The sequence below is a fragment of the Platalea leucorodia genome, assembly GCF_965183815.1.
Source record: "Platalea leucorodia genome assembly, chromosome: 3".
In the NCBI taxonomy this organism is placed as follows: Eukaryota; Metazoa; Chordata; class Aves; order Pelecaniformes; family Threskiornithidae; genus Platalea; species Platalea leucorodia.
Genome location: NC_138825.1, coordinates 73,318,426 through 73,331,017, shown reverse-complemented (window position 1 = coordinate 73,331,017; position 12,592 = coordinate 73,318,426). Strand labels below are relative to the sequence as shown.

General features: G+C 40.2%; 1 protein-coding gene across 1 annotated transcript in view; it reads right to left on the bottom strand.

The window, feature by feature from the left end:
• ROS1 (ROS proto-oncogene 1, receptor tyrosine kinase) overlaps positions 1–12,592 on the bottom strand; it is a gene marked incomplete at both ends in the record, with an annotated part of 75,488 nt that overhangs the window by 21,176 nt on the left and 41,720 nt on the right. Inside the window, 9 exons of the mRNA XM_082305985.1 lie at positions 1,440–1,504; positions 1,781–1,943; positions 2,354–2,489; positions 3,206–3,295; positions 3,936–4,123; positions 6,202–6,319; positions 6,795–6,969; positions 7,996–8,172; positions 10,785–11,017. Of these exons, the coding sequence (XP_082162111.1) occupies positions 1,440–1,504; positions 1,781–1,943; positions 2,354–2,489; positions 3,206–3,295; positions 3,936–4,123; positions 6,202–6,319; positions 6,795–6,969; positions 7,996–8,172; positions 10,785–11,017 (1,345 nt within the window). The remainder of the gene's footprint in view (positions 1–1,439; positions 1,505–1,780; positions 1,944–2,353; positions 2,490–3,205; positions 3,296–3,935; positions 4,124–6,201; positions 6,320–6,794; positions 6,970–7,995; positions 8,173–10,784; positions 11,018–12,592) is intronic.

Genomic DNA, 12,592 nt, shown 5'->3' with positions numbered 1-12,592 from the left:
CCAAAAAGGCAAGCAAAATAAATATTACATTTAAATATCTAACATCGAGGTTTGTAAACAATCAGGTTCACTTATTTTTCCTTTCTGCCCTTGGTTTCATTTATGAGACCTTACAGATGAACATCAAGAAAAATCATTAAGCCCTCCACGAGGGAACTAAATCATTCCTTTTTCACATTAAAAAAATGAAAGATTTAAAGCATATAAAACATACCATATTTTTTTGTTATTGTTTAATGACTACTGGGAATATATAATATTCAAAGTTTTCTATTCTCTTTGTTTCTATGTCTCATTGTATTGGTGTGCATATGGGCCCACATCAGTGTTTACATTTAAATGTAATAATTTCCAACTATATATTTTTCCAGGATTTCTGGTTTTGGATTATTAGCTGCAAAAAGAAAGCAGAATTGGGGAGGCTTCAGACACTTTAACTATGGGCACATATAATTTCCTTACTACACAGAAAAGAGACCTTAACTGGGTTTTTGACTGCCAGGTAGACTGAAGATAGATTGTAGGAAGTTTACACACAATACTTACTCTGTCATGAATTTACACTTTAATGACATGGTTCCATTTTGGTTTTCACAAGCCTCTTACATCATTCAATGTACAGTGTGTGGAAAAAGTTAGGCAAAAAATGCAAGATATTCTTTTAAAAATATGTAAACACAAAAAAATGCTGTGAAAACAAATTTCAAATTTAATAACACTATGTTTTCTGTACACGATATAAAATCCTTTATTTTTCACAAGATGCTTCCAATTCTGCACTCGTGAAATAGAAGTCAGAGAAGTGCAGAAGTGCATCTGAAAACTAAATCACACTCTCAGTCTTATTTTACCAGCTGAAAACTTCATCTGAACTTCTACTTGTTTCTGTGGAGACTCTGGAAAACCAGATTTCTAGCTGACACACAGACCTTTCTGTGTGAAATTCTCGCACTGGTGACATGCATTATTTTTTTAAGTCTACCTCAACAGAAGAGGTATGTGGCAGCCTCTAGTGGTAAGTATGCACATTTTTGAAAAACAATTTCCGCAGCAAATTGAAACTTCAGGGCATCAGCTTGTTTTGATATGTTCATTTTGGTAAAATGGGATTAGCCAAATGTTGCCTAATTGCCTTTAACAACTTACTTTTAGGGGAGCAAAGATACTGAAATACATCAGTCCAAACGCCAATAAATCCATGATATGAGCATACTGAACTTGCTGTCTGTATCTTAAATTTTGCTAATCAATCAGTTTTATAGCTGTATTTTCATAAGATTCAACAGTAGTAATTTAAATTTTTAGCAGAAACAGGAGAACACCCCAAAAATGCCACAGTAATTTGTTTAGAAGAAAGTGTTGCTTTCATTCCTCTTGAAGGCCGCCACCCTCACATGATACTGGCTTTGAAGGGTGCCCAGTGGCAAAGCTGTGCCTACCTCATTAAGTGTGCCTCCTTCAAGAATTCACTCTTCTCGTGGTCTGTCGCACCCTTCTTCAACGTCTACTCAACAGAAAGCAAAAGTGTAACAACACTTAGGTCACTACCACCATTATCACATAGCACTTAAGTAAAGCAATCAGTCATGGACATGGCCTTAAATACACATTATTTTCCAGCAATCATTACAGGGAGATAGACTCAGCTTTACATGACTTGTGAGAAATACTGCAAGGAAATACCCAAATCTGTCAACACCTGTTTCTGTGGTATAACCTCTGAGCCAAATTGCTCTGCCCATTCCATTCTGTTGCCAGAGAAACACACAGCTGCGATTACCTTGACTGCTACTTTGGATTGTCCACTTCCATCTGCCAGGATATCTGCTGCAGTCCCTTCATACACCTCTCCAAATGCTCCGCTTCCTAACAATTTGTGTAAGCTCAGTTTGTCCCGAGGGAAAGCTGGCAATGATTCAATCTCTGCTTGAGAAGGATGAGTGCTACAAAACAGCAATACCAGTCTCTTGTTAAGAATGTTTGAAATGTTATTAAAATTCTTCCTCAAATGAATCTGGTACTATTTGTCTCATCAGGTACATTTAAGGGGAGCTCAGGGGAAGCCTGGATGTTTTGGAAGCTATTGGAAAACACCAGGTCGTCTTCCTTCCCCATGCGCTTGCATTTCTTGCCAACGTGAATGTGCAGGATGGGCTAGGGGGATTCCAGGCCAGGGTGCACACCAGGGAGCCAACATGGCAGGGCATGCTTCAGACCAGACCTGCCCTGCAGTGCAGATGCAACCCTTAACTCCACCTTGAGGTGTCAAGGATGAGTGCACTGATGAAAACCAGTCCAGGGAAGCCCTCTTAGATGTTTTTGTCCTGAAAATACCTTTGCTCCAAGGACATACCTTACAGCGTAACAGGCATTGGCTAGTCCCACTGTCTCAGCCATCCCCCTGAGTTGAGCTAATTCTTTATCTTCCTTGATAAACACTATCTGTCCAAGCAAGGCCTGTTTTCTGGATTTCCATTTCTGGTGCCATACTGGAACAGAAAAGCAGACTGTCAGATGTTTCACTCTGAGAGCATCCCAGCATGCGAGCAGGCTGAAAGACTACAAGGTTTTTTTTATTCTCTCCAACATGACCCCCCAGCAGCTCATGTAAGCAAGACATTTCCATCTGGCCATCATCTTTTTCCCACAAAACACAGACAACTGCTCCCTGAGCTGAGAAATCAGTCAAGCATCTACTTCTGTATGTGGCAAGACCCAAGCCCAAAGGGCTGCTGCTATATCCCAGGGAGAGGATGAGGAGTGAGAGGGCAGGATCATCACATGTGGACTTGTACATCTCAGGGTAATCTCTACATCCTTTCTTCAAGGACAAAGCTTAAGAGTTAAAAATGGACTCTTTGGTGAATAAATGCAGTACCCAACTTGAGAATTATAAGGTACAAGTTTTTATAAGGATACACAAGAACATCAGAGTTCCTTCAACATTCCTGTGTTCTCCCTGCACGGAATCAACAGCAACAAATGCCTGAGGATGGAGTGAATTGGTATCCTGTCCTTGATACTGAAAACACAACCAGCCATCTCTAGGACCTCAAAGGATGAGAATATACAAATTCTTGCCGGTCCCACTCTGGGGGTTGTTCAGCATTTCCCTAAACATGGAGGCTGATCATCTGCCGCCATCTGAACTGCATTTTACTGAGGCCTGGTGAACCAAGGATATGCAAAAAACTCAGACACATACCAAAACCAAATAGCATGACCACAGTCAAGCCCAGCACAACTCCGATCACAGCAGCAATGGCAATGATGGTGTCTGGGGAAATCATAGTATCTGTTAAATAGAAGGGGAAAATTGGTTAATGACTCTGTATACAAACCATATCAATCCTATGGAGCTGAGCAAACCTGAGGGAACCCTTGAGCTGCCTGCTGTGTAAATGTCTTCCTCTGTAAAAAGCTCTCTTGTAGGTTTTATGTAGATGTCTACATTTGATCAGACTAATCCTTCTCCCCCAGCTTTGGGTCATTCCTGTGGTGATGACCTACTGTGTACACGGAAAGAAAAAATGCTGAATTGTTTGACCACTCAAGGTGGGATTTTCAAAAACGCCCACAGAGTGTAGGTCTAACATTCTGGCTGAAGGCAAGAAGTAATCCTCACATCTTTACCCAGTGTGGGAGCTTGCCTTTATTTCAAGAATCATACCATAATGCAGAGTGCAGGGCCACAGAGACAAACTGGTATAAATGAGCAGAAGCAAATTCCAGGCCCACTGTTCTGTGCAAAAGAGCCTGGATGAGCACTAGCAGCTGGGGTCACCGTATAAATGTCACCATTTATTACCTCTTAGACACATTACTTTACCTGTGCAGCAACATCATTATTAAAATAGCAGGTCTTTCTTCATAAACTGGTATGATTATTCTGAATAAAAAACTTGATTAACAGAGTAAGAAAGTACAGGACATACCTTCACCCAAAATTATATCCTTGCTTGTGTCACTGTATTCACCAAGTCCCAGCACATTTGCAGCTGCCGCTCTGAACTGGAAAGTTCCTTCTAAGTTCTTGGCCTCCCATGTGCAAATACTGGCACAGGAGCCATTGTAAACCACCTTCCACAAGGACTTCACTTTGCCGGTGTTGTCAGACTGCTTCCTGCAACAGGCACGGCAAAATAACACAAGTATGTCATTAACGCAGTAAGGGCTGTTTACTGCTTCTTCCCTGCACCATTCTTTGCTTCACAACATCTCCCTGCCTGAAGGAAAGCTCAATCTGGTTGTGGTGTTTTGGCTACGGAGCAGAAAATTGTCCCATGCCATTTCAGCAATGCTAGGAATCACACATCTTTAGCTTGGCATTGGAAATGAAATGCTAGAACGTTTTAGACATAAAAAGCTCCAGCACTCTTTCACCTGTTTCAGTGTACACCTCACAGCCAAGATTTCAAAACATTCTTACTTAGCTTTCAGAAAAAAAAAAAAACATTTATTTTTGCGTCCTGTTAGAGGTTTTTGCTTTCCTGGGCCCAGAGTACTTCAGTGGCTCTTGTGCATCAGGTTTCACAAGCTAAACAGGAAGCAAGTCATTGGCAGTGAAGACACAATTCTTTAGCTAGCCAGTTTCCCATAGTATCTGCTGACTGCTGGGTATATTTCTTCCTTTCCCCATTGGACTGAGATTGATTGCTCACAATAAATTCAGAGCTGATTATTCACCAACCAAAAGAAGACCATGTATTTAAACTTGAAAGGCCGTATCTGAAATATCATTTCATGTCACACAGGACTGTAATATTTCATGTCAAATGACCTTCATGAGCATGTCAATCATTCTCCCAACACACTTTAATGCAGAGAAAAGGTCAAACACTTCTAAACCAGAAAGACATGGGAAAGCTGTATATTCATGTCCTTGATACGCACACATCCCTACCAGAGCTGTACGAAAAACAGGGGTTATTTCAAAGGGCTATGCAAATATTTTCTAGAATACTATGCAACTAACCTAACATTTTTCTACCTGGTGTAAAAGGACCATGAGATTCAAAGCAAAATTCAGTCAAAAACATCAGCGTGTGCACATTCAAACTGCAGGAGAAAAGCTTATTTCATTAAACTTAAAAAAACCCACCTCAGTGATGCATTATGATTCCAGAGATGAATAGGAAGCTGGAGCCTGGAGAACACAGTGGCTAAAGCACAGCACTGACACAGACCAAGGGACTGCCCTTTCTTTACCCATCCACAGCAAGCCAGGTGCAAACTGGCTATTGGCATATTGAAATTATTGTGGTCTCATAGCATGCAGGTCAGTGCTGCTTTACACTCACATAAGTGTATGGAGGAAGCTTACAGCATCAGGAAAATATGTCTGAGTGAAAACTTATATAGGTAAAGTATGCCTGGCTCCACAGCGCTGTCAGTCCTTAGCTTACATAAGCACAGAGTTAACTGAGGAAGAAGAAATAACAGCTGAGTTTAAAAAATTGCTTCCCTCCATCCCTCCTGATTTCAAACAATGTCATTGGAATATCTCAGAAGATGGACCCTCCTCAGTTTTAAATAATGCATTAATTAAGCCTTGCACTTACTGCCTGAAACAGACCACTCCAGACTCGTGGTCAAAAAAAGAGAAGTTTCAAAGTCACTGCCCACAGCAATACACTCTAACCTGTCCATTCAGCCCTTCCAATGCCAGTGCAGGAATAAGTGTGAATTGGCACTTTACAGATGCCTAATGAGTGTGACGCGTATAGTCCAGGAAATCTGCATTTGATGACAGAGCACTTTAAAAATTATCTAGTCATCCCATGTTGGTGGGAATACCTTATGATTCTTTCTGGCAACTTTATAACGCCTGTCCATGAATCCTCTGAACACTAAGATATTTCTACATATATTTTAGCCGAAAATACATACTAAATGCTTGAAATTTGTGATCTGAAAATATATCCAAATCTTCTTCTAATTCACGAACGTATATCCAAATATATCCCTGTATTTCAGGGTTAGTCTGGAAATGTTGTTAGTGTATATTTTCTTCTAAGTTTTCCAGGAATTTCTGGAAACGATAGCTATTTAGTTTACCTGAGAAGGAGATCCCATGAGAAGGGCCATTTGCGTCATTGATATTTCACTCTTCCCATCAGAGCCAAACGGAAAGCCCCCGCGTACACACAGATTTGTTCTGGGCTGCTCCCTACCAGAAGAGTGCCTGCACGCATAGCTTACCTGCTTTCTAGGATGTAGTAGGTCAGGTTGCTTCCATTGTCATCAGCCTTTTCCCACTGTACAGAGTTTTTAGCATCTTCTGCTAGTTTTGGAACTCCTGGCTTACTGGGAACACCAGCTTTGGCCAAACGGGGAAGAAACAGAACCCTTAAAATGTGTTTATAGAGAGACAAAGGGCTAATGGGCAAAGAGCACAATTTAGATGTGCACATGGGTGTTTAGACATACAAAAGGACTGAGGATCTAGATCAATAATCCTCATGGATAATTAATCTTTGGCCTTCTCTTTGTGATGGACAAATTTCAAAATTTTCATTCACATGCAGCCTTTCACCAGTAGTTATGAGTTCACATAAGGCATTTCATTTCAGTTTCCCTCACTCTTTTCCTCTGTTCCACTTAGAAGTGAACATCATTTCTTTCCTCCTATTACTTTTGCAGATATGGTGCTGTGTTATTTATTTTTCAAACACACACAACTATTGGCTCTTAGTATAAGAAAATTGCCTGCTAAATTTTACATAATATTTTGTTTGATTATCCACATCCTTAGAACAGTCTTAAAATCTTGTTATCCTACACTAAATGCTTACCTGTAGTTTTAAAGCTTGTTGAAGAGGAAGTGCTTTTCAGTCCTGTAATATAAACTACTGTCACTCTTACAAAGTAGTTGGTTGAAGGAAGAGTTCCTGTGAGGTTGCATGTGTAAACAAGATCTGCTGTGCATGTAGTGCTTGCAGGAGAAAACCAGTCACTTTTTGTTTGCCACTAGAAAAATAAAATATCATCATGGTCAACTTTCTTGCTCTGCTGAAAATCTGTCATAGTTCTATTCCTGTGTAGATTAACTACTTTGCCACCTTTTAATATCGTAGGGGAGAGATTATACACATGTTGTTTCAACCACGGGACTTTGTCCTCTTAGAGACCAAGGACACAAAACCTAGTTTTTTTCTTTGTTTTTAGGAGACCTGCAAGTCTTGGCAGCTACAAGGGACAACAGATTAAGTGACCCCTTTGCACAGCCAAAAGGAGCCTTCCCCTTGCTTATCTCTGTGCAGCTTGTATTTCTGGATCACCGTGATGTGGCCGTGAGTTCAGCTTGCCGTGATGCAATTGAAAGGAGGTGGTTTAGTGGAACTGTGCTATGACATTTCTTTTAGGGCAGATGGGAAATGTTTGGTGTAGGCTTAGTAAATCCCATTATCTGTATTAAGGAATCTATGTGATCCAGTTTAGCACATGACATTTTCTGTGTGCAGTGGTCCAGACATTAAAACCTGACAGCAGCATCCATGCTGCTGTCACTGCAGTACTTACTTTTAGTCTGCACTACTGAACCCATTTTTCTCCAGCATTTTCTCATAACGTCTATCACAGGAAAATAAAATTTGCATACTAGGTTGTAGCTGACAGTTAATGCTGGAAACCCCTTTCTTTTCTTTCTTGTGCAGAGCAGACATAGGATTTGTAGCTACCAGCCAGGCTGGGGGAGGGCAGTGAGGAAAGAGAGAGGGGACTCTACTGAAACAGGAGACCCTAGAGGAATTCTGGTGGGGTCATCCAGGATGTCCTTTGGCACTATGGAGTATTAAATGCTGCAGCTGCACTCCCCCTTGTTCCTGGCAGACGCTGCCTCCATGCTGCCCCTTCTGAGCCACTAAGACTGACGTGACCATGCCCGAATTAACCACTGGCACTTTTCATATACATCCTGCCACCTTGTCCTGCTCACCAGGACACAGTGGGTTAAATTTGCTCTGATCTGGGAAAAACACGAAGGGGTATTTTTACCTTACGCAGCTCAAACCAGAAGCTGGTTTCATTGACGTACAGAGGAGCTCTCCATTCTAGCTGGAAACTGGTATTTCTGGGAACTATGTTGACAGGTGCAGGTGGAGTCTCAAAAGTTTTTGCAATAACAGGGACACTTTCAGAAAACCAGTTCTCATCAGGATGAAAAGCAAGAACCTAGTAAGGAAATGGATGAACTGGACAGTACGAGACCAGTTGGAAAGGTGGCTTCAGCAAGTCCGAATGTTTGGAAGACTAGATGTTTTCAAACAAGACAATATTCAGGCAATATAGATATAGGTGTAGAAACATTTTGAGCCTCACAGCTGCAGTGTTACACATCATCAGGCTGGAAGTTCATGGCCTAGAGTCCCCTTCCTCAGAGACTCTTCTTAGTTTCTCATTACATCTTTCTACCAAGACTCATCTCTTTCTAGACCTTTCTGAAATGCCACAAGCTCTTACACAGGCATGCAGATGTCACATCACACGCTGGGCAGTGTTTTAGAATCACAAAAACACAAGGTGAGGAGGTGCCTTAGCACACTGCCTTCCACTAAGCTACAATCAAATATGACCTATATTTGGATATGCATACTTACATACATACGTATTAGTTGTATAGGTATATGTGTGTGTGTATATATATATATATTCCTCATTATACCATCCAAATCATTAACAAAAGCGCAGAATCAAATTAAGGCCAGAACAGATCCCCTCCAGCCATCAGCTTAATGTTCTCCCAGCTCATGCATGACCTGTGAAAACCACTCTCTGACTGTATTTCTCATGCACCCAGTGTGCATTCTACAGACAGGTTTACTTGGTTGCTTTTGAAAATGTCACTCTGGTGGTAGCCCTGCTGTCCAGATACATCATTTATTGTTTTCCTTTTAGCCTTTCATCTGTAAAGGGAGAAGCAGTATGCTTTGTTCTTACAAATCCACACTGGACATTTTTATTCCTCTGTTATCCTCTAGATGCTTGTATACCAACTGTTTACCATTTTGTCCTAATATGGTCCTAATAATACCTATATATGTCCTAATATAGTTCTAGTAAAACTGTCTATGCCCTGTGTACTGAAGTTACACAAAGTGGTCTATAATTTACTTTTTGAAGCTAAGTGTGACCTTCTTATTGCTAGTTCTATAGGACTTCCTCTCTTCCAAAAGTTACAGAAGACAATGGTAAACATTCACAGACTGTTTTTAACCATCTCCTTATGTAGTTTAAGGCTATCAGATGCTGTTGACTTAAATACATATAACCTACATAAATACTCTTTTACCTGATTTTTCCTTCTCCTGATCTGTAGTGCTACCATTGGCTTCATGCAGTTGTGTTAAATACCTAGTCACAAGTCTCCTGTTCCTAAAAATTAACCAAAAAAAAGCACTAGATACTGCAACCAATTCTTCTTTTTGTCTTCCTCTTCGGCACACTAATAGAGCCTTTCAACTGCCTTTTTAGTCCTTGCTACTTTGAACTCCTTTGGTTCCTCCACCTTCTTGATTTTATCTCCACGTTAAGTTCTTTTCTGCTCATTCTTACAGCAATGACACATGTGCTAAGGCATGTTATACCGCCATTACTTCAGGTTGGTGCTCCCCCTGCCCTGGCTGTCCAAAAAGCCTTGCTGCCTGAGTCTGACAGCAAGGGTGACGGGGGGGCTGATGTGTCTGCCCCTCAGTTCTCACTGTTCATAGCCCAGCACGACTACGCAAGTTACCAAAATTTTCATGCGATGCTGATGTGGGAGTCCATGTGAACTGCAGCAGCTGATGGATGGATATCCCATTCTGCTGGCTTATTATTATATTTTCTGTCTTCCTCTGTCTATGATTTGCCTGGACTGTGGAAGAAACTACTTCTTCTATTGCACTGACAGCATCATATTTCGATGAAATCCAAAATCAGGGGGTTTGCAACCACCCTTCAATATTTTTGTCTACAGAAATTGTCTTCAAAGGCCACCAAATAGCCAAGCCCCTACTTGCATTTTTAAGTCATTGTTAGTCCTCTGCATTTGTTAAAGGGTCAACATTGAGATATTGTTCTTGTCGAGAACTTTGCATGCATATTTTATAATATACTTTTATTTAAAATGTGACTGCTGCAAGACAGAATCAGTCAACTATTAATTCAGTCATCATCTGTATTTCCATGGATATATCAGATACTTTTTCGTTTATTGGACTAAGGATTTTTTTTTTTTTTTTGCTAAATGAGAAGTTATTTATTAAAGGAAAAGCAGCAACTGGCAAAACGGCTGAGTCTGCTCTTGATATAACATATAGAGGTTTCTCTTTTCTGAAAGCTTCAGATATGTTGCTTTCCTGAGAAAAGCCTTTATCTTTTGGCCGTGACCCATTTGCACTCACATAGCCCTGTTTGTTGCACTACACCTAGTCCTTCACAAGCAGGTCACAGTTCCAGGCATCCTCTTTTGAGAACAGAGGTTACCAGTCACTTGACCCTCTCTTAGCATGTTGCATGAAGTATCAGGGCAGTAACAGCAGGATTGCAGCAGAAACTCTTATTTACTCTTGAGATTTGTGATGTGCTCCCCAAATGGAAAAGATCTCAGTTCTAAGCATTTAATCTGAACAACCTGTGTAGGAATAAACTGCGATGCTTAATTTTCCTTAAGATTAAAGGACTTAGAAGTCTGCCAAGTTTTGAAGTCATATTTTCAAAACACACATATAACTTAACTTTACAGAAGAGCAGTCTAAATACTTGCAAGTTCATGAACAAACAGGTAAAGCTGCTTGTAATTATACCTTGAATAAATTGTTTGTTCTGGATTGGAGCCCACTGACAGACCAGGCAAGCATCCCATTTGGAAATTCACTTTTTCGCAAGGGTGTCACTGGGACAAGAGGAAATAAATTGACAGAGATTTGATAGCGGATGGATTCTAGAGGTCCATTTGGCTTCAAAGGTTCACTCCAAGATATGTTGACGATAGTGTCAGACAAAACCACTGTCTTAATGGAATCAACTGCCTCTGGTACTGAAACAGAAAGAAAAGTTAATCTTCTTTTAGGTACAGATCTCACTAGAGGTTTGTTTGTTTGTTTGTTTTATTTTTAGAAAAGTCAAGAAATGTCACTGAGGAAAGAAAAAAAGGTTATAAGCGTATGAATATGATCCATTTACAGGACTGACACTGCATATGTAAAACGTATCCTTGCATAGTCAGTTAGCTGCAGACAAGTTCAAAATACTTTGAGGGATGTTTTTAGTATCTCCTTGGCTATCCTACCATGGAAGCAGACAAAAAAACCCCAGATGCTCTCCTATACCTCTACATTTATATTCATATTGCTGAATTCCTGCTCTTTCTTAGTTTCCTAATCAGGGTCTCAGATGTGAGTTTAGTATGATGCTTACTTGGATATGCACTAGAAAAAGTACCCGTGCACTATTCCAACTGCAAAGTCTTTTCTTGAACAGAAAAGTCTGAAGGACAAAAACCCAAAACTCAGCATTGTTTGCCATCATTTACAATTTTGCTCAGAAATACATGGCCTGGCTGAGCTGTGTAAGCAAGAAACTGGTTTTCTGGTCTGATGTCCATGCCAGCTCACTACTCACTAATTGTTTTGGAAAAATCAACCCTTCCTTTGAAGTTTTGAGATCACAGACTTTGAGGTGGTAGATGACACGCCCCAACTCTACATTAAAAAGTCTTTTTTCCTATTGAGCTGTCATGATAGGTAAAAAATTAACAAGTCATTACACTATCTATGTTACCAACATATCAGAATGAGTACATATGCTATAATTTATACCCTAGTAGCGAGACTGCAGATTATTTAAGTGAAAATGTGCAGAAGCTAGACTAGTAAAGCGTCTCATTTCACTAGCTAAAACAAATGTGGAGTAAGAGCGACACTCTGTGGCAAGAGCAATGCATTCATTTTTCCAAGTTGTCTTCCTTTTTTCATTCCCTCTATCTTGCTATTTGTTGGAAAGCACAGATTAATCCAAGCTTCTTTCATTTCATCACAGAATTGAGGGAAAGACAGAGGGAATTCACACAGCTTCAGAGGTGTGAAATAGTGTACACACTTCAAGAGGCTCTAGCGGCATCTGATTACAATTTAAATTAGCAGTTACATTCATGAAATGGAGAACCTAAGTAAGTGCCAGGACCCATATATATTCTGTTTACAGCTGGTTGGAAATTTTTCAACAAATTGTGAAAAGCTCTGAATGCTGATACAAATACATGTTAAAAATGCTCAGGGTTTGGGGGCTGGTGTGTTTTTTTTATTTTTTGGTAGTTTGGGTTTTTTTTGTCTAGGACTTTATTTTAATCCCAACATTTTGTTTTGCCCCAACTAGAGAAGTCCATTCTGAGTTTCATGTTTCATCTTAACTTGAGACTGAAAAATTCCATTTCAGTGGAGCAACCCAGTCTCCCATTTCGTATGCTACCTTTATGTTTCACCGCTGAAAGGGTGCACGTTGCTGCAGGATGGCTCAGTTTACCACACAAAGAAGCAATGGTCTGAATTCTTGTCACATCCCAATAGTACTCAATCTTATTCAATCAGTGTGTCATACAAATTTTACAATACAG